This window comes from Galeopterus variegatus, unplaced genomic scaffold, assembly GCF_000696425.1.
Source record: "Galeopterus variegatus unplaced genomic scaffold, G_variegatus-3.0.2 Scaffold21, whole genome shotgun sequence".
In the NCBI taxonomy this organism is placed as follows: domain Eukaryota; kingdom Metazoa; phylum Chordata; class Mammalia; order Dermoptera; family Cynocephalidae; genus Galeopterus; species Galeopterus variegatus.
The window spans coordinates 1,508,152-1,534,458 of NW_007726132.1; the positions used below are offsets into that span (position 1 = coordinate 1,508,152).

The 26,307-nt window shown below is 44.7% G+C and overlaps 1 protein-coding gene across 1 annotated transcript in view; it reads left to right on the plus strand.

Annotated features, from left to right (window-relative positions):
• The first annotated feature begins 5,699 nt into the window (after positions 1–5,699).
• GYG2 (glycogenin 2) overlaps positions 5,700–26,307 on the plus strand; it is a 44,266-nt gene continuing 23,658 nt past the window's right edge. Inside the window, exons 1-4 of the mRNA XM_008568227.1 lie at positions 5,700–5,706; positions 16,700–16,841; positions 24,401–24,575; positions 25,549–25,711. Coding sequence (XP_008566449.1) covers positions 5,700–5,706; positions 16,700–16,841; positions 24,401–24,575; positions 25,549–25,711 — 487 coding nt within the window. The remainder of the gene's footprint in view (positions 5,707–16,699; positions 16,842–24,400; positions 24,576–25,548; positions 25,712–26,307) is intronic.

A 26,307-nucleotide genomic window follows, 5' to 3' on the forward strand; every position in this document is an offset into this window, starting at 1 on the left:
CTGCCAAATCCATTTTCCACCCTCTCCAACCATCCCGCTGTCCCCTCCAGACCATACCCAAAACCAGAAGTTCTTTTCAAATTCAGCTGTGTGTCAAGAGCTTCTGGAGAGCGGTTTAACACCAGCAGCTGGCCCCCAGACTCGGATTTCTGATTCTGGAAGTCTAGGTCTACAAGGACCTGAGAATGTGCATTACTCAGAGTTTCCCAGGAGACGCTGATTCAGGGCTGAGCCTGCACATCACACTTACATATCAAAAGAAGAGGGAGGGTTCCCAATCTAACGTAGCAGGGGGCTCTGTCTTGGAGACCCCTGTTACAACAGAAAGGGGGAACTACTGGCATCTAGTGGGTGGAACCCAGGGATGTGACTGGACATCCTCCAGTGCACAGGACAGCTCCCATAATAACTATCTATCCCCAGATATCCATAATGGTAAGCCTGAGAAAGCTTGGCATACATAAAAGAAAAACACTTATTAGTGTGATTTAAATTTTCCCACATCTTCACTAAAGGACAGGAAAGCTCTGGGCAGTTTGTTTTCTTAATCTAGAGCATGCATTAAAAACATCACAGGGGAGTAGAAGCTTAAGTTTTTGCTCCTTTGGGGACACTTGGAGGTGTCCAGAGACTTTTTTGATTGTCACCCTGGATGGAAGGGTGCTACTGGCATCTGGTGTGTGGTCTCAACACCCTCCATTGCTCAGGACAGCCCCCATAGCAAAGCCATAAGCCCTCAAAGACTGAGACCGCAGAATGGAGCCTGGTTGATTGACTTTTGCTCCTGGTCGAGAGCCCAGGGTCAGATAAGGGAGGCAGGAGCTTGGAGGCTTTTGTCCTGCTTGGGAAGGGAGATGTGTTAGCCAGGCAGCAGTGAGAGCTGCCCAGAGCCCTGCAGGCAGCCCTCGGCCTGTGAAGCCCAGCCGACGAGCTCCTCGATAGAGAGACTCCATGGCAAGGGTGCTGGATTGTGTTCATTGGATGTTGTCTTTCATTTTTCCGTGCAAAGACCCCTGAAGCAAAACTCCAATATGCTGTGGGGCGGCTGTGGGAGTTGAAATATGCCCATTTCTTTTCTCAGGGGCTGGAAGAGGGTCCTGCTTAGTTCAGCCCCAAGTGGCCTTCCCCCCAGAAGGTGCTCTCCGGCTCCAGAGCCGTGCTTCTCGATGGGGGTGATTTTGTCCCCAGGGGCCATTGGGCAATGTCTGGAAATCTGCTCGTCACAAGGGGGATGGGGGTGGTTGTTGTCCCCGGCATCTGGTAAGTGGAGTCTGGGGACGCTGCTCAACACCCTGCAGTGCACAGACAGCCCTGGCACAGAGAGTATCTATAGTCTGCCTGTCTGTCATCTGTCTTTTATCTACCTGTGTATTGCCTATTTACCTATTCTCTGTCATCTATCTATCTATATACTTATCTGTCTTTCTAATCTGTCTGTCAATAATTTTTCGGAGAGTGATTCACAGCCCAGGTATGATTCTGCCCCCCTCCAGGAGGTGTCTGGCAGTGTCACTAATGAGAAGGGCGCTCCTGGCATCTGGTGGGGACACTGCTCAAGATCCTACAGTGCACAGCACAGCCCCAGCAGCGAGAATGATCCATAGTTCGTCCATCCGTCTTTCTTTCTATCTTTCTTACCTACCATCTACCTATATACTATCTATCCATCTATCTGTCTATCTATCTATCATCTGTCTTTCCATCAGTAAGTTCTCTGTGATACTGGTTCACAACCCAGGGGTGATTTTGCCTCCAGGAGACACTTGGCAATGTCTGTGGACATTTTTCTTTGTGCTCCTGGCATCTGGTGGGAGGATCCCAGGGATGCTGCTTGACACTCTACAGTGTACAGGACAGTCCCCACCACAGAGAACCAACCAACCCCGAATTTCACTAGTGCTGTGATGGAAAAACTGCTAGGGGGTAACTTTTAACCCATGGAAAGGGGACAAGTTGGGAAACTCACCCACCTCTACAGTAAAGGAGGCAGGAGCTGTCTGGGCCATTGATAAATAGATCTTTTTTCAGAACACCCAAGACCCTTTCCTCGTAGGAGGGACCTCCCATACCCAGCACAGAAGCACAGCACTCCACAGTTTGCTTGTTGGAGTGGCGAGAGTCCAGGACCGGGACACAAGGCTCAAGTTGGCACATCCCGCAGCACGTGAGTATGGGCACATCTGGTGAATATTGAAGCCAACACACGAGCACAGGAACTAGGGAAGGTCTCCCCTTCCTTGGATGAGGACTGAGCTTCATGTGACATTTCTCCTTTTCCAACCTGGCATCCAGATGATAGAAAACAGGGGTACCACCTGCACAGGGGGCTCCCCCAGGACACTTTTCAGCTCCCAAGGATTCCAGTGATGGTTCAGAGGCTGGAAGGTTTTAAACAAGCCCCAGGAATGACTCAGATACATGCACGTAGCCCAGGGGAGGCCAGAGATGGCCCCACCATTTATTAACAGCTCTGGGCTCATCCATGAAGTGGAGCTAAAAATGCTGTCAATATCTGTCCCTGAGGCCCACCTGAGCCAAGGTAGGGACAGCCTTGGCTTATCTGGCTGACTCCTCTCCCCCTCTACAACTTTCCATGGCTCATGTGTTCCCTGCCAAGTGAGCTGCACTAGTTCCCATGCTGCATCCTCTCCTGTGTCTCAAATATGTGTGTGTCCCAGCTTTCAAGGCCAGAAGCCCTGGGTGCCTGGAGTGCCCTTTCCTCCTCCCCTTTGCCTGTAGATTTCACTGTACTCATGATGCATCTGGAGGTTTCAAATCGGTGGCCCCCAAGGACCACTCTAGAAGTTCAGACCTGCTTGGCCTGTCTGGTGATGGACTGTTGACTTGACCAACTCAACCACGTTAGACAATCAGGACAGTCCAGGTAATAACTAGGGGCTTCTCAGGACAAATTGTAAGGGTGCCACATGCCTCTTGTGACCACTGATCTAGACCCAGCATCTCCACAGGTATCATTCCCAGGCCCCTTTTCTCTTCTCTTTGGTGATTTTTCTATGTGTGCAGGAGGCTTGTGGGAGCTCCAGTGTGGTTGGAGGGACCTGGGCACAAAAGGCCCAGAAATAGCTGGTTTTCACGTGAATTCATTCTGTACACATTCACTCAGGCATGCATTCACACAATCGTTCATTCATGGGCTCATTCACTTGGGCCTGCATTCACTGTTCATGCGTGTGATTCATTTACTCATTCATGCATAATTCATTCTTTAGGAATTCATTCACTCACTCGTTCTCACAGGCGTGCATGTAGTATCACATCTGTGAGTGTGTGCATCTCATCCACTCGTGCACACATTGATTCACTGGTTCATTCTTCCACCCGTTCACTCTTCCATACCTTTCGTTCATTCATTCACTCACACACACATTCCTTCCTCATGAATGCACGCATCATTCATTCCATCCTGCATGCAAAAATGTACTCATTCACTCATGCATTCACTCCCTCGTCCCACGCGTGGATTCACTCATTCAATCCTGCGTGAATTCACTCATTCACGCATGCACACATTTATTCACTCATTCATTCTTCCACCTGTCCACCTGTTCATGCCTTCTGTTCATTCATTCCTCACACACACATTCCTTCCTTATGAATGCATGCATTCACTCATTCAATCCTTCCTGCATGAGTTCAGTCATTCATTCACACATTCACTGGCTCATCCACGCATGGATCCACTCATTCATTCAAATGTTCATTTGGTAGCCCATGCGTGGATCCACTCATTCAGTCCTGCATGCACAGATTCACTCATTCACTCATGTGTTCACTCACTAGTCCACACGTGGATTCACTCATTCAATCCTGCATGCACAGGTTCACTCATTCACTCATGTGTTCACTCACTCGTCCACGCGTGGATCCACTCATTCAGTCCTGCGTGCACGGATCCACTCCTGCATGCACGGATTCAGTCCTGCGTGCACGGACTCAGTCCTTCACTCACTTCTTCACAGAGTCTTGCCTTCCTTTGCTCACGCGTACATTCGCTGTCCATTCCCCGCCCCTGCTCCATTTCTGTCCATTTATGCATGCGTTCACTCATTCATGCATGCCACTCCTGCAGCTGCTCGAGCAGGCATTGCCTCTCTCACCGGGGCATGCACTGACTCACTGGATCACTCATTCATTCACTCCCCCCTCCCTCATTCATTCATTCACTCACTCACGCATTCACGGGTCACATGCATTCACTCCTCCATGAAACGCACAGGCCTGCTTCCCTCACCTGCTCTCAGGTATTCCCTCCTGCGGTGATTGCTTCCGTAGCCATTCAGTCGTGCACACACGCACGTGCTCCTCTGGCCTTCTCTCCCCGGTACATTCAATAGCATCGTGGACCGAGGCCTGCCTTCCCGGCTGGGAACTTTCCAGATTGGCCTCCACCAGGGCGGGGCTCTGGCCATGCGCCCCGGCCCCTGAAGCCACGGCAAACATTTACTTTGGAGATGGCTGATTAAAGGTTAGATGTCCAAACCCAGAAGCCGGGGACTGCTGGATCCTGCGGGAAGCGGGGTGTGGGGGGCGGGGGCGCGTAAGGCAGCCCGGGCCCCTTCTTTGGTCTGTTTCCCGGGCAGCAGGAGCTGGGCACCAGGCGGCGCGCGGGCTCGCATGCGGGGGCTGCAGTATTCTGTTCACTCCTCGCACGCTTTGTTATCATTGGTGGGGCCGGGTTTCCGGCGAGAGGCCGATCCCGGGACTCGGGGCGCGCGGCCTCCCACAGGGCCGAGGCTGCCGGTGCGCGGAAGAGGTGCGCGGGGTGCAGGGGGACGGAGGGTCTGATGAGGGGTCGACGCGGGCCGGGGCAGAAGCTGCTGCAGCGCGAGAAGGTGCCGGAGACACGGGGGTGCGCGGCGCTGTGGGAGGGGCGCCGGCCCGAGGCTGAGGCTTCCGGGACGCGGAGAAGGGGCGGGGGGCGCAGTGGTGCCGGGAGCTTGGAGGAGGCCTTGGCCCCGGGAGCGCCGGGAGACTGAGGCAGTAAGAGCCCGGAGGAGGGGTGTGGGGGTCTGGGGCATCGGTCTGGGTCAGAGGCTGCCAGAGCGCAGAGGAGATGCTGGGGGTCGTAGGGCAGAATCCACCCGAGGGCACAAAAAGTCAGTACCACGGGGACTCGGGGCGCTGCGGTGGGCCAGGGTGGAGATAGGGGTGACCTGGGGGCGCCGGCCCAGGCTGGGAGGCAGAGGATGCTCGTGCATCGCAGGAGGTGCGAGGCGCGGCGGGGCTGTAGATGACTCTTCAGCGGGCCGGGGGTCGTGGGGACCCTGGCCGGGGGTCGAGAGCAAGGCCGAGCCAGGAGGAGGTGCGGGACACGTGGGGACCCAGGCGGGGGGCGTGCAGACGCTGTCACCAAGTACACGAGGGCCTCAAGGGTTATCTGAACGCAACAGGGTCACAGATGACTTTGGGGAGGGCCGGGGGGCCAAGGGGCGCCCGGCCCAGGGCAGTGGAGGACGTGCAGGGCGCAGAGGTCGGTAGAGGGACGAGGGAGGCCTGCGGGGTCTTCAGCGGAGGGTGTCGGGAACGCCGCGCTGTCGCCCACAGGCGGGCCTGGAATTCCACGCGGGTCCCCTGGAGACGGCGCCTCTGCTCTGTCGCTGCGTGGCCTGGAGAGTCTGTCCGCAGCGCCCAGGCGCACGCCGGCCCCTCTGCGCCCACCGCGCGCGGCACCTCAGACCATGCCGGGTGAGTAGCGCAGTGTTCCTTGGCTTCAGCCTCCCTGTCCCTGTTGGCACGTGCGACATGGGTCTGCGCTGGGGAGACCCCTGCTTTGAGTGCACGATTGTCCCACACCCTGAGCCCAGGCGCCTCCGATGCTGTTGGAGATGCGGGTGTGTCTCAGCATATGGCAAGGGGGTGACTTATCACATGTTAAGGGGCCTTGAGATTTCACAGTTTTCCTTCTGTGAAAGGTAGCCCTGGAAGCTTAAACGGGCTAGTTTCTTGGGAATAGCGTTGAAATGGCTCGAGTTGCTCCCTGCCTGGAAGGCTGGTGGGAAAATGCCGGTGCCCCTAATACGCCCTTAAAACTCTGAGGAGACAGTGCCTTGGGGTCCTCAGAGTTTAGACCATGGGCTTAATGTCTTTTTCCGATAAAGATCCGGGGTTAGTCACCCCAGCAGGCAGCAGGCCTGGAATGGAGAACTGGAAGGGACTTAAGTAAGGCCTGACCCCAGATGTGGACAGTCGACTTAAGAGGCATAGAAATGCAAGGATGGATTATAACCCCAATTGGTAAGAAAGATGCCACTCCCTTTCTTTCTTTCTTTCTTTCTTTCTTTCTTTCTTTCTTTTTTTTTATTAAGACACCTCCTTCACCTACCAGACCAGACTTGATGATTCATGAGTGCATTTGAAAACAAACCCATGACACAGATTATTTTTTATTCCGAGGAGGGATTTGGTAAATCACTGAGCTGCTTTCTATCCTGTTTTCTGTCGGGTCAGGGGTAGAAAAGGGTCATTTTTACATGGTGTTCTGTAAGATTCTGTTCTAAGAAGCAGCAGAAAAGAGGTTCTGTTTCAGGGACGGGTTTGGAGCTCTCCAAAGTGAAAACCACACGTTCCCCAAGGCTGCGAGGGCCCGTACAATGGCAGCATTCACCGATGGACATCGGGACCCATCGTGATCAGCACTGGAATGTGCTAGACCTAGTGTGGGGGTTCAGCTCTTTGCAGGAAACAAAACCCAGCTCAGAGTAGAAGGGAAGAGGAGAAAGCTGCGGATGCTATTTCTGAAGACGGTTTAAACAGGCAGGGGACAGAAATAAACACTTCTCACAGGTTCCTTTATAGAACTCTCAGCCACTGCGATCTCCAGGCTGGAGTTGGTTTGGTGAGACCTGAGGCTGGAATAGAGTGACAGGTGTATTTTTTGTTCTCACATTGGGCACTGACGCCAAACCCATTCTTTCAATGCATTGGGTAGCACTGGGTGATTATGAATATAGTGCTTTGCTGCGGCACCAAAAGTTGACAATTGGTAGTTTCATAAAGGCGAGGTGGTGTGGAATGTGAACATCTATTAATCAATTTTTCACCCTTTCTTACATTAAAATCCGCTGGTCTGTCTTTGCACTTTAGATGGATTTTGCAGCATCCTTCCTGAGCCCATGGTGGCTGAGCTTCACAGGTGCATGTTTTTTATCCAGAGTGAGAGTTGGAGCCTTAGGACCCTGGTCTCCAGAGAGGGGGCTCTTCCAACTGCTGTGGCTGTCTTGAAATGGTGTTAATATGATCAATATTCTGCCCATCCTAAACCAATGAGAGAGATGAGGGGCCCAGTGGTTCTATAAAACTCTCTCTGAAGGCAGCCCTGTCTGTCTCCTCCCCACGATTCAGAGAGCCTCTGGGAAAAGGGCCTGCTCTCAGTACCTTGGCTGTTTATGCTTCCGTGGGCCACTTTTACTCTCTCCACACCTCCACCATCCAGGTCCCCAAAGACTTCCTAGGTGATGTGTGTCGTTCCAGGGACCACGGCAATTCTGTCCTCTCCCAGGACCTCTCGGCTCCTGTCTGCCTTAGATGTGTCACAAGAAAGCAGCAGATGTGTCCAAACCAAGTGAATCAGAAACATCAAGCAATTGAAAATAGAATTTTTCTGGTGCCTGGCTTTATGACTTTTCGATGGGAGCTTATTTTACCAACAATGAATGAACATAAGTCCATCTAATTAGGTGTCATTTTTCATTGTTACGATGTGGGGGGGGGGCTTCTGGCTGAGGAGAGGATAAATGAGTAGAAAAGGATCGAGTGAGATAGTTTTCATGTCTCGATGTTATTACCTTGCAATTAGAAATAATTTAATACTCTTTATACGAATGTCCAACCAAAAAAAAAAAAAAATCAGCTCTTTCCATAGCTTTGTTGGGACCTTTTTTTTTTTTTTTATTTGAGAAAGATCCAGATTGCTTAAATGTAAAATAAATAGACAATTACAATGATGGAAATACAGTTTGGCAGGAAAAGATGGTTTCCCAGCTTATAAAGGACGGTTGGATGTGGAGTTAAACCTTAAGGAGTTACCAGGTGATTGCTATGCTTCCTTTGGCTCAGGTCCCTAAGTTTAAAAGCCCATTGTATGAGTCTGCGTGTGCTGCCATAACAAAGCACCACAGACTGGGTGGCTTACACAACAGACAGCTATTCTCTCACTGTCCTGGATGCTGGAAGTCTGAGATCAAGACGTGGCAGGGCTGGTTCCTCCTGAGGCCTCTCTCATCTTGTAGACAGCGTCTTGTCCCTGTGTCCTCACATGGTCATCCCTCTGTGCATGTCTGTGTCCTGATCGCCTCTTCTTGTAAGGACATCAGTCCTGTTGGATCAGGGCTCACCCTAGTGACCTCATTTTATCTTAATCACCTCTGTAAAGATCCTGTCTCCAAATACAGTCGCATTCTGAGGTCCTGGAGGTCAGGAATTCGACATAGTGATTTTGGGGCTCACATTCACCCCATGACACCCATTGATTGTAACAGTTCTATTGATGTCCTCACGATTAGCTATAAAAGTGTGCATTCAGTCATGAGTGCTGGATCACTTGGCCATTTCTCTTATGCTTTCCCCAGTACCTGACTTTACACAAACTCAGCTGTGTCTTCCTCCTGTCTGGAGGGCCAGAGAGACCTTTCTCCAATGCAGTGGGACGTTCTTTCACCACTTGGAGCCCTTGCAGAGCTCCTTGTAACCTTTGGGATAAAAGAAAAGTTCTGAGTGTTACCTTAAACCAGCTTCTCTGACCTTACCTGATTTAATCACTCCTTGTTCTCAGGCTCCAGCCACACTGGGAGAACACTTTAGTTCTCCTCAAAGTCTGTGCATCCTCTGATCTGCACCTCTCACCTCAGCTCAAGAATTTTTCCTTGCTGGATTCAGTCTTTCCCTGCTTTTTGTTATTTTTAGTTTAGTTTATTGCTTAAGGCAGGACAGAATAGCTATTCCGAGGGCATTTGCAGGCTTTGTTGTTAGAGGTGACCTCAGACAATTAATCAATCACTGCAGCCCCAGCTTTCTTGTCTATGAAGTGCATTTCTGGGCTGGGGTGGAAATTAAAGATGGAGCTTTTGTGCACTGTGTCTAGACATCCTGGATTCAAAAATGGACATATTGATTCTTGTTTGTTGATCGATTGGTGGATTGATAAGTTTTTCCTGGCCTTTTGGCCCTCAGCTTAGATGGCACATCTTTGGGAAACTCTGCTGACCGTGGTATTTTGTTTTCAAGAGCAATTGCTACATGGTATTGACACTGTTCATTGCTTACTGCTGCCACCGTTCCCCACTGGACTGCAGGTGTCTGGAGACAGAGATTGTACCTTGTCAACCGTTGGACCCAACATTTAGTATGGAGCCTCATGCATGGGAGGTGCCTGGAAAATGAATTCACAAGGAACAAGAAATGGAGAGCAGGTCCTTGGGTGCACACAGACCGTCTTCTGTCCCTTCACCATGTCATTTCTTCCACACCCACCTTCATTCCGTCCTTCATTATTTCTCTAAGCAGGTGCCTGAGTGTGGGCATCTCACGTACAAAGCATTGCAGACTGGGTTGAACTGTCCCTGAAAGGTCCTGTGAATGGGACCTTACTTGCAAATAGAGTCTTTGCAGATAGAATTCGTTAAGGACCCTGGATATAGGGTGGGCCCTAAATTGAATGACAAGTGTCCATCTAAGAAGAGGAGACACAGACACAGAGGAGAAACCAGGTGAAGACAGAGGCAGAGACTGGAGTGATGCAGCTACAAGCCAAGGGACACCTAGAGCCACCAGGAGCTGGAAGAGACAGGAAGAATCCTCCCCTGGAGCCTCTGGAGGGAACTGGATACAATTGTAAGACGTTGAATGGTGGCCCCCAAAACATATGTCCATGTCCTGACCCCCAGAACCTGTGAATCAGAACTTATTTGGAAATAGGGTCTTTACAGATGTAATTAACTTGAGGGTCTTTAGATGTGATCATTCTGGACACACACACAGAGGAGAAGCCACGTAAAGACAGAGGCAGAGACTGGAGTGGCCACAAGCCCAGGGACACCTGGAGTCACCAGGATCTAGAAAAGGCAGGAAGGATCCTCCCCTAGAGCTTTGATTTTGAAATTCTGGTCTCCAGAACTCGGAGAGAGTAAATGTCTGTTGTTTAAGCCCCCCAGTGAGTGGACCTTTCTCACAGCAGCCCTACAAAACTCATGCAGGAGTTTACTGTGGAAAGGCATCAGAGAAAAGCCCACCAGTAAGGAAAATGAGCAGAGAAGGTAAGTTGCCACAAGAGACAAAGGTGCCTTCAACGTGGGAGGTGAGAGGCCGTGATGAGAAGGGCTGACTGGGGGGGAGGCTTGGAGGAAGGTCTTCAGGGAACAGGTGGTCTTCTCAGCAGCTACCATATGCCTGATCAGAGAGAGAGTTCCAAGTGAGTTAGGGAGTCAGAGTAGCCCACTGGTGTCCCACCCATAGGAGGTGTTTGAAGACCCAGAGAGTTCTGGCCAGACATGGGGGCTGAGTGTAGGAGATGGAACTAGCAGGACTATGGACTGGACTTAAATTTGCAGCCCGTGGAGAAACTACAGATGTTGGGCTAATTTTCAGGGCAGCCAGTGACATCTCTGTGTTTCGGGGAGAGAAGATGGGGTTAGGGGGCTGTTGTAAGGACCAAGGAAAGCGATGATCTGTAAAGGAATCTACAGGAAGGAGGCGGGGGTGGTTTTCTATTCCTTAAGAGCTCAGGTCAAAACCTGGGGTCGGAGACAAGTGGATTCCTTCTTACTGAGCAATAGGATGGAGTAAGTATTCTGCAAAGCTCGTTCTTGTAGGGCTAAGTCGCATGTTCTGTCCTCAGTCACCTGTTTCTGGAGGAAAACCCAGCAATATGGCCTTTGGACTGTGATTTCAAGTACATTCTCCATCTAAGTGATGAGCTTCAGAGGCGCCTTGAAGGTAGAGTCGGAATAATCAGAGGAGAAATCTCAAAACAGAAGCCCCGACTCTCTGGGGTTCTCTTACCTTTCTCGTCACATTCCCCAAACAATGAGCCCCTTTCCCTCTGTGTTCTTTAATTCAGACCATGTGGAAACACGGTTACTCAGATTTAAAGAATCTATACGTTGGAGATTACGTAAAAGTTAGAATGTAGCCAATGAAAGAGGAAACACTGCAAATGGTACTTATTTTCAGTTCTATACGAGTTTGCTTAAGATTCTTTCCAATATGTATATGTTTGTCTTAGTTTTTACTTTGCCATCTGCCTTAGCATTTTAAAAATATATTTTTAGGGGGCTGGCCCGTTAGCTCAGTTGGTTAGAGTTCAGCCTTTTAATACCAGTGTCATGGGTTCAGATCCCCCTACCTGCCAGCCTCTACAAAACAGGAAAAAAGAAAAGCACATATATACACATATATATATTTAATTAAATTAATATAAGCGTACATTCAATTTGGAATACATACTCAAGTATCTTCGTAAGAAATGGCCCGTGGTGGATAATAGTGCAGAATCCATGCTCTTTGGTCTGAATATAGAATTTTAGTATATGTGCTGCCGAAGCGAGCACTGAATATAGAATTTTAGGTTGAAGAGTATTTCGCTCGGAATTTAGATATTGGTGCTTTGTCTACCAGCCATTCTTGCTGATAAAAAGTCTGATTTCCATCCTTCGTAGGTTAACTTGCATTTTTATTTTATTTGCATCCTCTAGGAGGTTTTAGGATTTTCTTTTTGTGCTTGGTGTTTTGAAATCCCAACAAAAATGTTCTCAGGGTGAAGATTGGTTTTTGTTTGTTTGCTTTTAAATTCTGCATTTTCTGTGGGCTTTTGCAATCTGAAAATGCAGACTTTCTGCTGTTGAGAAAATTTCCTGTTTAATTTCTTTGAAAACTTTTCTTCCCTCTCTTTTTTAAAAAAATTTTTTCCTCTATTTTCTCATTCCAGTATCCATGCGGGTGAACCTCCTGAATTAATCCTGTAGGTTTCTGGCTCTCTCAAACTTTCCATTTGTCTATTAATCCTACTTTCCGAGAGATTTTCTCCATGACATTTTCAAACATTGTTACTCCATTTTCATTTTGGCGAATCCTATTTTTAATTTCTGGGAGCTAATTCTTATCTCTGTAATGTTCTTACTGATAACACTTGATTCTTGGTTTCTGGAGAACTGTGCATTTTCCTCTCAGTCCCTTGGAAGGATACGAACTAGACCAATTCGAGTTTGTATGTTTGTCTGTTTCTTTGTTCCTTGAATTTCTGTTCCCCGGACTGTTTGGTACCTTTGGGGTCCTACCCACCCCACCTCATAACTTTCCAGTTCTCTCTTTTGTGTTGAAGGTTTTGTTCAAATATCTGGCAGTCCTCCACATCTGCATATTTAAAAATGAGTCGTGCCTGTTGAGCTCTGCCTACATGCAAGGCTTGCCAGCTGCTCTGAATTTGCCAGGGTTATGTTACGGGTCAGGAATTCCACTTCTATGTGGTGGTGAATTTTTTTTTAAGCATTTTTTTTTTTTAGGGTAGATCCTCTTACCTTTTCCCCTGGGGGGTGAACATATTTGGATTCTGAGAATTCTGCAGAATTTCAGCAAATGCCCCAGTTTCCGGCCTCTCGTCCCCTGCCGTCCTTGGCGTGTGTGTCGCAGCGGGGTGGACGTGGGCTGTGTGGCTGGTCATTGTGTTTCTTGTGGGGTCCTCCTCCTCACATGCTCACAGCAACCTTATTTCCCTTGACTTCTGTATCCCTCCAGCCAGAGATCTGTGAAATCTCACACTAGCTGATAGTCCCCTCCCGCCTCTTTGGTGGCTTGGGGTCCACACTTGTGTTCCCCAGATCTCCTTTTAGCCTGTTGTCCTTTCATCTCATGGATAGGGTAGGGGACGTTGGGAGGATCCCTTTCTCCATCTTTCCTTGGAAGATTTCCCATAAACATTTTAATGGGGGAGAGGCTGGAAATGGGAGAATTTGTTGAAATTCTGTGGAATTCCCAGAAGCCAAATATGTTTATCCCCAGGAAGAAAAGGCAACTTTGCCTCTTTGGGGGAAGTAATTTTGATCAGAGCTCAGTGCTTTGGAAATATCTAAATGAATAATACTTGCCATTAATATCTTTTTAGACCCTGTTGTTGTTTTTTTTAAAAAAACTATGGTTAGATAAATAGATACATGACAGCTGATGATGACAGATAGATAGAAATATATAATCAATAGATTGTAGATAGATATAAATATATAATCTATACACTGTAAATAGATAGATGATAAGTTGAGGTTTTCTTGGCAAAAACGTGGATGAACCTTGAAAACATAATGCTCAGTAAAATAAGTCAGCCACAAAAGACCATATGGTGTTTGATTTCATTTGCATGAAATGTCCAGAATGGGCAAATCTGTAGGGACAGAAAGAAGATTAGTGACTGCTAGGGGCTGGGAAAGCAGACTGGTAGGGACTGCTAATCGGGACAGGGTCTTCTTTTGGAGTGATAAGAATGTTCTGGAACTAGATAAAGGTGGTGGTTATACAACATGGTGAATGTGATAAATGCCCCTGGGTTGTTCACTTTCAAATGGTTCATTTTATATTACATGAATTTCACCTCAATTAAAAAGAAAGTCAACCTGGAAGGGTCAGACTCTAATTGAGTCATATATTTAGGTCTGAAGATGCTTACTGTGATCTTTGGTGATTCTTTCTGTCTCCACCCTCTGTCGAGATATGGATCGGGAAAGCCCTGAGAGGGCCGGAGATCTGGCCTTGTTTCCGACACTGTCTGAGTGTTGAGGTCTGGGGACAAATCTCAAACGGCACCTTTGCCTAAACCAGCTTTGGCCTTTGCTGACAAGGATTCTGGATGCTTGCTTCCTCTTCGGCCTCTCTCCTTTGCTTAGAGTCAAAAGAGCCAAGTCACTTCAGAGGAGTGAATGGGTCCATGCCTGCTCCTGACAAATAATTTGATAGATATAAATATATAATCTGTGGACTGTAGATAGATCAATTGTAGATATAAACATGTAATCTATAGGCTGTAGATAGATGATCAATAAATATAAATTTGTAATCAATAGACTGTAGATATAGATAGGTAGATGATAGATAGATATGGATAGACATAAATATATATAATCTATAGACTAGATAGACCAATGACAAATAGAGATACATATATAATCTATACACTGTAGATAGATGGATAGAAGGTAGCTGGATATAAATTTGTAATCTATAGACTGTAGAGAAGATATACAGACATAAAAATGCAATGTATAAGCTGTGGATAAATTGATAGATATAAATATGTCATCTACAGGCTGTAGATAGCTGATAGATATAAATATATGATCTATAGACTGTAGATACTGACAGATATAAAAATGTAATTTATAGGATGTAGATAGATGATACATTGATATAAATGTATAATCTATGGAATGTAGATAGAGATGATCATTGTAAATATGTAATCTATAGACTGTAGATAGACGATGGATTGGTAGACAAATAGATGATTGATAAATGATATAGAATATTCATAATGCGAATGTACCTCACAGGGACTGGTTTTCCAAAGCTTTGCAGTTTCAAATATTAACCGTGCAGAGGACCGGAAATTTTCCTCAGGCTATAAAGTCTCTGGTGTTAGATAAAGATTTGTGGCACAGCAAGGTTGCTGGCTCAAGGACAGACTAATTACTGATTGTTATGTAAAGATACTGAGAAATTGCTGTAAGATCACTTAATTGTCTACTGGAATGTCATCTGGCTTGTTTCACTGAAAGTTACCAGCCTATACTGTTAAACTATAACCCCACCTATGCTCTCTTCCTGTAACTTCCCAGCCTGGAAAATAAATGCAGGAAGAGAACCCCAATTCGGGGTTAATTTCCCAAGGAAGTGTTGCCTCTTGCTGGAGGGTTCTGGGGAATTTAACCACTTCGGGGCTTCTCACTGCTCAGTAGAGATGAGCTTTTAGTAATCCTTTGTGTCTCCGTCACCCAGGGGTAGTGGGGTGACGAATCCGTGGGGGGCAAAGCAACAAAATGATCAATAGATGATTGATAAATGATAGCTCGGTACATGACAGATAGGTAATAGGCATAGATACAAGTGGATGGATGACACAGGAAGATAGATATACATGATCTCTATACATTGCTATGCAGACTTGAATTCTGGACCTGCAGTCTGTAACACTGGCTCACAGTGGAGATGCTGGGATTTGCATGCCTTCCTAATCCACAGGGTGGGGAAAACATAGACAGGAGCCTGTTGTGACAGGCGTATGTGGAATGTGAAGGTCAGGGAGACAGACAGCCCAGGGGAAGTAAGCAGCAGAGCGTGTTTGTCCTGTTTGTTCTATTTAGTGTACATGTGCATCTGTAGGGCCTTGCTGGAGAGCTGCCTCCTCTGGGAGGGCCCTGCGGTCTGGACAGGAGGACGCCCTGGTCTTTGAGAACCACAGGTCTGTGTGTTCTGCCTCCCGGCTGCATGCAGTGAATTTTAAATTTTGTAGACAGTGGCCAGCCCACATAGTGTGTGGGATTTGTCAGCATTTCTGTGTTTCCTCCCCACCGTCCCCTTCATCCAGTCAGCAAGCCCTTGGGGGCCCAAGAATCAAGATGTTTAAAAGTCACTGTGAAAGATCACATCATCCGTGTGCACGTAGATTTTAAATGGCCATGAGGAGGACCTGCTGGGAGAGTTTCTTCCTCTTCTGTTGGAACTTTAGGGAACAGAACATTTTGGTTGATGAGACAATATATCTCTTCTCCCATCTCTGTGGCCTCATAGATTCTTGAGCCAAAGTATTTTTAACAACTGGTCCGTGCAGAATTTAATTGACACGTCTGGCTGCTTCTTCACAGAACACAGCTCTCTTAAGTGGAGTGGGCGTCTTCGCCTTGATGCAGGCAATTAGACCGTCGCTTTCACTTTTTGCTGTTTTTATCAGCTAAGATCTAAACACTTTGGGTGAGTTTTCAAGACTCTAATGAAAAATAAAATAAGAGACTGTAGCTACACATGTCTGTGATATGGTAGCAGCAGGAAATTTAACAGCACTCTGGTTGGCGTCTCATGCTTAGGGGTTCCCTGCACGATTTCCTGAATTGTTTTTATTTATTTATTTATTTATTTTGACAGGATGTGTGTGAAGATAGATAAGTAGATGATAGTTAGGTGGCAGATCGATCAGTAGATGATAGATACGTAGATAGATTCTAGATAAATAGATTATAAACAGGTAGATGTCAGATAGATACATACATAGGTAGATCGTAGTTTAATAGTTGTTAGATTGATAGATTTGATAGATTATAGATTACAGACAGGTAGATGATATATTGACATATTGATAGAAGATTGGTAGATAAGTAAACGGATAGATAGGTGATAGATAAGTAGATGATTGATAGGCAATTAGATATATAGATGATAGGTTGATTGATACATGATTGATAGATAGATATAGGTAGATGATAGATACATACCTAGATGATAGATCAGTATACGATAGATAGGTAGGTAAGGAGATATAGATGGAAAGATAGACAGATGGATAGACAGACGGGTAGATAAATGATAAGTGTCACTAACAAACACTGTAGAATTGTTGCTGAGTACAAGTTGGGAAGTGTGAGCAGGGAGAAAGGTGACCATGAGATCCCTCAGGAGTGTAACTCTGGTGTCTTGTCGATTTCCACAGTGGCCGACCAGGCCTTTGTCACACTGGCCACCAATGACATCTACTGCCAGGGAGCCCTGGTCCTGGGGCAGTCACTGAGGAACCACAGGGCAACGAGAAAACTGGTGGTGTTGATTGCGCCTCAGGTGTCCAGCCAGCTCAGGTAAGCTGCGGAGATATTACCTGTGCACAGCAGGCTCTGCTGGTACAATGAAGGTCCCCTGTACCCTAGGAGGTCCCAGGGATGGTCCTGATGACCGGCCACCTCTGTTCATGGGCCTAGATGGCCGGTGATCATGGTGGGCATCTTCTATTTGTAAAGTACCTTTAAGTCATGATAGAAGCAGAAAAATCTGTCATGCTGTGTGATTGAATTTGGAATACTTAAAAAGTGATAACGTGTATTGTTACTCACTCTCTCCACTGTGGAATTTCATAAGCCAACATTTTTTGGAGGAGGGGTGGAAACTTTTCAAAGCAACTATTATTCAAACAAGTTAAAGATTTAAGCCCCAAAGTCACAGCATTTCATTTTTGTCTCTGTTCAGTCTTCGAATATGTAGAATAGGTATCTGCTTCCTCTCGAATGTAAGTTCTTCTGTTGGACTTTTCCAGTAACATGTATGGGTGTTTCTGGGTGGTTGTGCCTGGGTGTTTCATTCAATGTATGTCTAGTTCTGTGTTTCTCTTGATTTTTTTTTTTTTGAAAAGGACTTGCTGGATGTAGGGCTTGGTATTCGTGTGCAGGATGAGCCTGGAAGAGTCATGGAGGGTCCCCTTCCTGGGAGGTGAGAGGAGACCTTCCTGAAAGGTGACAGCTCCAGGCAAGAGTTGACCATTGGTAGAAGGGAGTCAGTCATTTTTTTTTTAACTGAAACATATTTATTATACATATTTGTGGGGTACAGAGTTATATTTCAATGCATGGATACAATATGTGATGGTCTAATCAGGGTAATCAGCATATTCGTCATTGCAAAACATAATCATGTGTTTGTGATGTGGACATTGGATCTCTTCTCTTCTAACCATTCAATACCTTGCAGTAAATTATTATTAATGATAAATGCCCAACTCAGCTGTACATCACTAGGACCTATTTTTCCCATCTAGCTGTTCTGTGTCCATTAACCAACACAGTTCTACTCTCTCCTAAAACTGCAACTTATTATCATCATTTATTAGCTATCTATTTATTTATTTGTAATTAATTAATTTTTAGTTCCCACTTACGAGTGACGACATGTGATATTTCTCTTTCTGTGCCTGGCTTATTTCACTTAACGTAATTTTCCCCAGGCTCATCCATGTTGCTGCAAATGGCAGAATTTCATTCTTTTTTATGGCAGAGTAGTATTTCGTGGTGTATATAAACCACATTTTCCTTATCCAGTCCTCTGTCGATGGACATTTAGGTTGGTTCCATAACTTGGCTATTGCAGATAGAACTGCAATAAACATGGGGGTGCAGGTATCCCTTCAACAGGAAAATTTCCATTTTGGGGGGTATACATCCAGCAGTGGGATTGCCGGATTGCATGGCAGCATCTGTAGTTGTTTGTGGAATCTCCATAGTGTTTTCCATAATGGCTGAACCAATTTACAATCCCACCAGGGGCGTTGAGAATGAGCAGCACTTGAGAACAGGAGCACAAAGAGGTATTCTGTGAAATCTCTGAGAGATTTGCAGGTGCTTGTCTCTCTTGTGCTGGACAGCTGTTCCAGGAAGGGGTTGTCCCAGTTAGAGATGGTACCAGAAAAGGGAGCTGCCCTAGAGAATGAAAAAGACCTCAGCACCGGGCACGGAGACTTCCTTATATAGTGGAAAGAAGTGGGAATTCACCTGGCAGGGGCTTCCCGCCTTCTCGTTCTCTAAATCATTAAATAAGTGATGTGAATTTACCTTGGCCAGCTCTCAGAGAATGTTCTTCTCAGCAGGTCAAGAAGTGAGTAAAAACCTAGTATTAAGAATAAGTCATTATTGTGAAAAGTTTTATGAAATTGTGTATATTAGTCCGTTTTTGTGTTGCTGTAACAATACCTGAAACTGGGTAATTTATAAAGAAAAAAGGTTTATTTGCTTACGATTCTGGGACAGCTGCATCTGGTGCAAGCCTCAGGCTGCTTCTACTCATGGCAGAAAATGACAGGCAGCCAGTGGGTACAAGCAGATCACATGGTGAGAGGAAGCAAGAGAGAGAGAGAAGGTGCCAGGGTCTTTTAAACAACCAGCTCTCACGGGAACTAATACAGTGAGAATTTACTCACTACCTCCACCACCCAAAGAGAACATTAATCCATTCATGAGGGATCTGCCCCCATGACTCAAACAGCTCCCAGCACTGCCACGTTAGGGATCAGATTTCCACATGAGTTTTGGGGGGGCACCACAGCCAAATTCTATCATTGTGCAAATTTAAAAGAATCTATATTACCCAATATACTTATTTAATAAACAACGGACAGAGATATGTTGGATACTACATAGACAAAAAGAAAAGCAGGGTTTATACTATTTTCTTCTGACTTTAAGGATTCAGGCAAGAGGCATTAGATAACAAAGTGTATAATTCATATTTTAGGAATACTTGTAATGTTTCTTTATGCACCAGCTATCATTATGTAAAGCATACAAACAAAATCTTTTAGATATACAGGGAAAGAGGGAAAAATGGTGACAGGGGTATCATTTTTTTTAAAAAGTCCTTCTAGTCTTTAACCCGCAAATAAGGCAAGTAAATGTGTCTAATGAATAATGCATAAGGTTCTCTTAAACATTATGCATTATGTAAACAATCATCTTTCTCTCTTATCAACCAAGACCACTTAGAAAAATTGATTTTATACTAGTGGGACAAAGACGCATTTAATATGTTGCTTGAAACAGGAGGTAAATGTTATATACTTTGACTAGGATATAATAAATCTAGACATTAATAGCTGAACTAAAAAACAAGCAAACAAACAAACAAAAAACCCAGTGTATCCTCAGACATTTTAAACCCGATTTGCTCCCTAAAGAACTTGACCAGTGAACATGTGAAAGATTGAAATATAGTAGCATCCTTCAAAAAGTCCATGGAAAAATAGAGTTAAAAGATAACATGAATCTTTCCATGAACTTTCTGAAATACCCTCGTATGCTAAGAAAATCATAGCAATGTGAATGTTGCCTAGACAAACCAAAAAAGGCAGCTGAAGTGGTACTTAGAGAGAAAAAACTAAAATTGGTGAAGAAATTATCCCTTTCAGAAATTAAAAAAAAAGAACAAAACAAAACTAGTAACTGGAACAAATTGGCTATAACCCATTCTCTTATAAATATTTCAAATTATTTGATGCTTAACTTGTATTTTGTCTTGTCTAAAATAAGCCATTCAGGCCCCAGAAAGAAAGGAAAGGGAAGAAAATAAATTTGGCCAAAGGGACATTATCCTGTGTCCAAGCCTCTGTCCTTTCAGATTCAGACCAGAGGCTCCAGGAGGTTCATAGTTGGGAAAGATGCCCATAGGAGTAGACACTTCTACTAGTGTATTTCTATTGCTTATAACAGAATGCCTGAAACTGAGTAATTTATTAAAAAATGCAATTTATTTCTTACAGTCACAGGGGCTGAGAAGTCCAAAGTCCAGGGGATGCATCTAGCAAGGGCCTTCTCTTTGGTGGCTACTCTCTACAGCAGTACCGGGTGCCACATAGTGAGAACAGTCTGAGCAAGAGAGAGCTGACCTGCTCACTTTTCTCCTTATAAAGCCATCAGAACCACGCCCATGACTCAATGAATGGATCAACCCATTCAATGAGGATACAGCCCTCACAATCTAATCAACTCTCAAAGGTCCCATCTTTCAAATACTGTATAGGATTTCCCACTCTCTTAACAGTGTTACAATGGAATTTAAGTTTCCAACAGATGAACTTTTGGGGGACACATTCAACCCATAGCAACACTCATCCCTGGGGGGTCCTCTGCAATCTGCCCTGTGTTTCAATTGATGGTGTGGATTGAGTTATATTCTTTTATAGAACTGTCCTGGTAAAGCCAGAAGGGCCCCAGAAAAGCATGTATGACTTCCTCATGGGTCCCTGTTGCCTTAGGGTTGGTAAGCTTTATTTGTTTGTCTCAAAGTCTACTCCAAATGAACTCTAACATATTCCAAAACAACATCCCAGAAATAGTGGGAAGGATTCAATATTGCAGAATGGGTGGAGATATTTTTATTCACAGTCATTGAGAGGGTTGAGAGATGATGCCTTGTAGTAGTCAGGGCAGTAAAAGTCAACAGTGAGCCATGGTCATACATGACCAGGGGTGTAGAAGGTGGGAGACCACCACTCCCCCAGGCTGTGTGGTACAGTTGTGTCATAGGGTGGTCTTCCTGCAGAGAAACAATCCCAGGAGCATGTGCTTGTAGCTTCAAACAAATTGTGTTCATGAAACTTGACTCTACTTCCAGGAATTTATTTTAAGGAAACAGGCAAAGCTGAACCAAAGGAGATAAGGACCTAAATCACAGTGCTATTTGTAGTAAGGTAGACTGCTAGTTCTGTAGCCCTCCCCACTGGATCTTTATATAACCAGGAAGATGCTATAAATTCCATAAATAACTGAGCAAAAAGTAGGGAAATTTGGTGATGGGATAGTACTGTCTGAGAGGTATAGCTCCTTTCAATAATGAGCAGTGAAATTGTACCAATAAATGTTGAGTATAAGAGGAAAGCTAGGGGATATAAAAGTACAGGCATAGAAGCTTCAATGTCTGTCAAAGAAGAGTTTCAAGAAGGAAGAAGGAGAGAAAAAAAGAAGAAAGGAAGAGAAAGAATGAGAAAGAGGAAGGAAGGAGCGAGAAAAGAGAAAGGAAAGAAGAGAGAGCTAGGCAAAGAAAATAACTCATGTCTTATTTCAGCTCTGAGAAAGGATTTTAGATTAAGGCTGTCTGAGTACTGAGCAGGATAAATGAAGAAAGTCCAAACAAAAATACAAAATGATACAATCTGAGAGCACACAGAATGAAGAAACACTTCTGAATACCTTTCAGGATCAATCCAGTTGGGAGAATTGATGCTTCTGTTTTGGTGAAAAATCCCACTGAAATGAGACTTCTGTATTTAGCTTTGAATGGAAAATAAAGATATCTCAAGTATGCAAATGCTCAGAAATTCTACACTTCCAAGACCTTTATGAAAAAGGCCAGTTGGTATATTCAAGCAAAGTGAGATGTGAATCCAGTAAAAATGAAAGTATACAGGAAGCTGTGCTAAGCATATAAATGAGTAAAACGGAGAGTTAAGTCTCAATGCATTCGTGCACAGTTATGAAAAAAATCTGGAATTAACATTTCACATGGAAGGTGACTGAGGTGGCAGAGAAGAGAGAGAAAAATGGGCAAACATATACGAATGTTCATGTTTTGTGTACAAAGAGATAGATGATGACTGTCTTTAGAACTGATAGAATATATAAGTTTAAATACGTGTGCTGACAGTCAAGAGTGGTAACCCCCCGAAAGCTAGAGATGATGTTCATATGTGCAACTTTCAAAGCATTAATAGAAAATGCATGAAATGGGATGACCCCATGGTGCACTCAGGAGAGTGCGGCGCTGGGAGCGCAGCGACGCTCCCGCCGTGGGCTCAGATCCTATGTAGGAATGGCCGGTGTGCTCACTGGCTGAGTGCAGTGCGGGCGACACCACACCAAGGGTTGCGATCCCCTTACCGGTCACGAAAAAGACGAAAGAAAGAAAAGAAAGAGAGAGAGAGAGAGAGAGAGAGAGAGAGAGAGAGAGAGAGAGAGAAAGGAAAGAAAGAAAGAAAGAAAGAAAGAAAGAAAGAAAGAAAGAAAGAAAGAAAGAAAGAAAGAAAGAAAGAGGGGCCGGCCCGGTGGTGCACTGTGCTAGTGCGCCGCTTGGGAAGCGCGGCGGTGCTCCCGCCGAGGGTTCGGATCCCACATACAGACCGGTTCCCGCTCACTGGCTGCGCGGGGGCAACGCCGAGGGTTGCGATCCCATTGCCGGTCCTGGTCCGGTACGGGGGCGATCCGTTGCCGGACACGGAAAAAGACAAAAAAAAAAAAGAAAGAAAGAAAGAAAAGGAAGGAAGGAAGGAAGGAAGGAAGGAAGGAAGGAAGGAAAAAGAAAGAAAATGCATGAAATGAGGAAAACTTCATTCATGCAATGAAAGGTGGGAAAGGATTACAAAAAAGAAGTAGAAAGTCTGATAAAGTGAAAAAGGGAAAAATGATATAAAACAAAATTGCAGGACTCAATCCAAATATATCAGTGATTATAATAAAGGTTAATGGATTAAAACTCTCTTTAAAAAGAGTGAGACATTGAGCATTGGAAAATAAACATAAAATTCAACCATATACTGTACATGAGACAGCTTAAGTAACAATAAAATATGTTGAAAATAAATGATTTTGAAAATACAATGATTTTGTTCCACTATCCAGTCCAAGACCCTATACTGAATTTAGTTGTTGAATATCCAATAGTCTCCTCCAATCGGTGACAGCTCCTCATTCTTACTGTACATGTCTTGACCTTGACATCTTTCAAAAGTACTGGTCAATTATTTCATAGATGGCTCTTCCATTTTGGTTTGTCCAGGGTTTTCTCATGGTTAGACTGAGGTTATGCATTTTTGGAAGAAAAAAATCATCAGAAGTGGTGAACTTTTTCAGGGCTTCATGTCAGGGAGTATGTGATATCATTACGTCTTGTTACTGGTGACGTTAAATGTGATCACCTAGATAAGGCACTGTCTTTTGAGGTTCTCCACTGTAATTTTCCCTTTTATAATGGATAAATATCTTGGGAGAGACACATTAAGATTAAGCAATTAACCTGTTTCTTCTCAAACTTTCATCTATTGACTTGATCATCCATCAGTGAATCTGGTCTACAATCATTGTTACTGTGGTGTTTTCCTAATGATAATTTTCTATTTTCTCATCCCTTCTATATTTATTACTTGGAATTCTTTTCAAAAGTCAACCTGCTCCTTTTCCCTCACTTACTCATTTATTCAATTGCTGTATCATATAGAATCATGTATATTTATATATGCATATACATATAGTATTTTGTGGATTAAATTGTTTCAATTTTGATAATTGCAAGCTCTTCCTGGTTGACTCCTTGTATCCTTTTGACATGCTTCTGTCCATTTTTTTTCTATCCCTTCCTTAATTTTTCTGTCATGACAAGATGTTTTAGGCTATGATAAAGTAGAATTTCAGCATTACTTAATTAATTAACTAATGGAACAGAGACAAATTTTATTTTAATAAAAAGTACCGTCTTTCAAACTTTCAGTCCCAACTTGTATGCAACTAACAATGTAGGTTTTTAACACATAAAGTAAAAACTGATAGACATTGTAGTGGGCATCTTTTGGTTTCTACACTCTGTCCCAGCATTTTATGAGGGAAGCTACATTTCTAAGTGATGGCTCAAGTCTGTTTATCTTGATGGTTCTCTTCAAATGATCTTTTTCAAGTATACGTGCATTTTAAGCTTGGGTGGATAGTGTGCGCAGCTCTAAGATATCTGTGGAAAATAAATCCTGAACACCAAGACTGCAGTGCATGTGATGGGGAATTAGATGCCAGTTCCACGTCTGTGAGCAGTGAAAGGCCATCATCTTGAAAGAGTATGTTGTTCTCCGGTTAATATCCACCTGCAGTCTCTAGTATTCAATGTGTGTCTTTTCCAGGGTCATCCTCTCCAAAGTGTTTGATGAGATCATTGAAGTGAACTTGATAGACAGTGCTGACTACATCCATCTGGCCTTTCTAAAGAGACCTGAGCTGGGAGTCACTCTCACTAAGCTTCACTGTTGGACCCTTACTGATTACAGCAAGTGTGTCTTCCTTGATGCAGACACTCTGGTGAGTACAGTGGGATAGTAAGCCTGAGATTCTCCCCTGGATAAAGAACCCCTCAAAGACCACATCTCTCCATCCTTCAGCAGGCTGATAGCTCTTGCTGGTAGGTTCCCATGAGGTGATATGCACCTTGCTGTCTAGGGCACTGTGATTCCGTCCATCAGAACTAGATATAACATGCCCATGGTCACCGTGCTAGACCCTGCAGAAGACAGTGAGGGATTTGAAAACATGTTCTTTTCCTAGTAGTGGTTTATAATCACATTGTTTCATCTACACAAAATAATTGAAAAAAAATATGTTTGCCTCAATCGTGTATTGGATTGTTTAGTCCTCATTGGACTGATACACCCAGACTTTAAACCATGACATCCCCTGATTGTCACTGGGGGTAGTGAGCTACTGTGTACCAACAAAGGGTGGGCATTCTGAAAAACAGCCTTTGGAAAATCAAAATGTAAAATGAAATTGGAGTGGCAGAAGTCAGTTCTGTATTGTTTTGTTTTGGTTGAGCAAAATAAATAAATAAATAAAATAAAAACAATCAGAGTAATGTTTTTCTCCAGGCAGAGCACAATTGAGAAAGTCAATATGCGTTAACTGGAATTAGTAGTCAAGCTCTCCAAGGTAACTGATCACAGACTGTTGACTTGCAAACCTCTCCGTTCATGGGTTTCCATACTTTCACGGGCCATGTTTGCTAAAGTAGGGAGGATATACAATTAAGAGAATTCCATGAGGGAGCTTGAGAAAATAATTTAATATCAGACACGGTGTTCTTTCAACCACTTGAAATAAACTGGAGAGCCGTCTGACCCACAAACATTTCTCCTTTGAGAATGATAAGCCTAAACATCTTGAAAAGTGTCACTCAAAATATTGGGCAAGGATTTGCAGCCACCAAACATCTGTGTGTCCCATCCTAAAGCTTTGGTTGCAATTTTTAGCTGTCTACCCGAGTGCTTTGCTTTATCAGGTGCTGTCCAATATTGATGAGTTGTTCGACAGGAGAGAACTTTCTGCAGCTCCTGATCCTGGGTGGCCGGATTGCTTCAACAGTGGGGTGTTTGTCTTCCAGCCCTCACTGGAAACACATAGACACTTGCTACAGCACGCCACCGACCATGGCAGCTTTGATGGTATGTGAGGGTGAACGTGGAAAACTGCAGAAGAGAACGGGGCAGTTGCCTGTACCCACACCCCTTTGCCCCACTCCTATGACCCTTATATCTGTGGATGGCAACTCAAAGACAAAGAGGGAATTGAAGAATTAGGCCAGACTGGGTGACAGGAAGAAGTCAAGAAGTAAGTGAGTACGTAGGCAGCTTAGAGAACTGCTGAAAATGTCCTTGAGGAGGACAATGCTGATCTTATAGAATAGGTGGGCAAACCTTTCTCTAAGGGGCCAGAAAATAAATATTTTCACCATTATGGGCCATATGGCCTCTTTTGCAAACACTCAGTTCTGCAGTTGTAGCAGAAAAGCAACCATGAGTAATATAAATAAGCATGGTAGTGTCACAATAACACTTTATTAACAAGAACAGACACAAGGTGTCCGTGGCTGACCTCTGATATAGAATGAAGGAGAAAATTAAAGGGAAGCAACCCATAGCCAGAAATCTCTTTGGGTGTCAGTAGGTAGGGAATGTGTCAAAATCCTAGTCAACTAAAAGAAAGTACTGGATCAAAGAAGAGTGGCCTCTAGGTAAGGACAAGCATGAAGGAAGCCAGC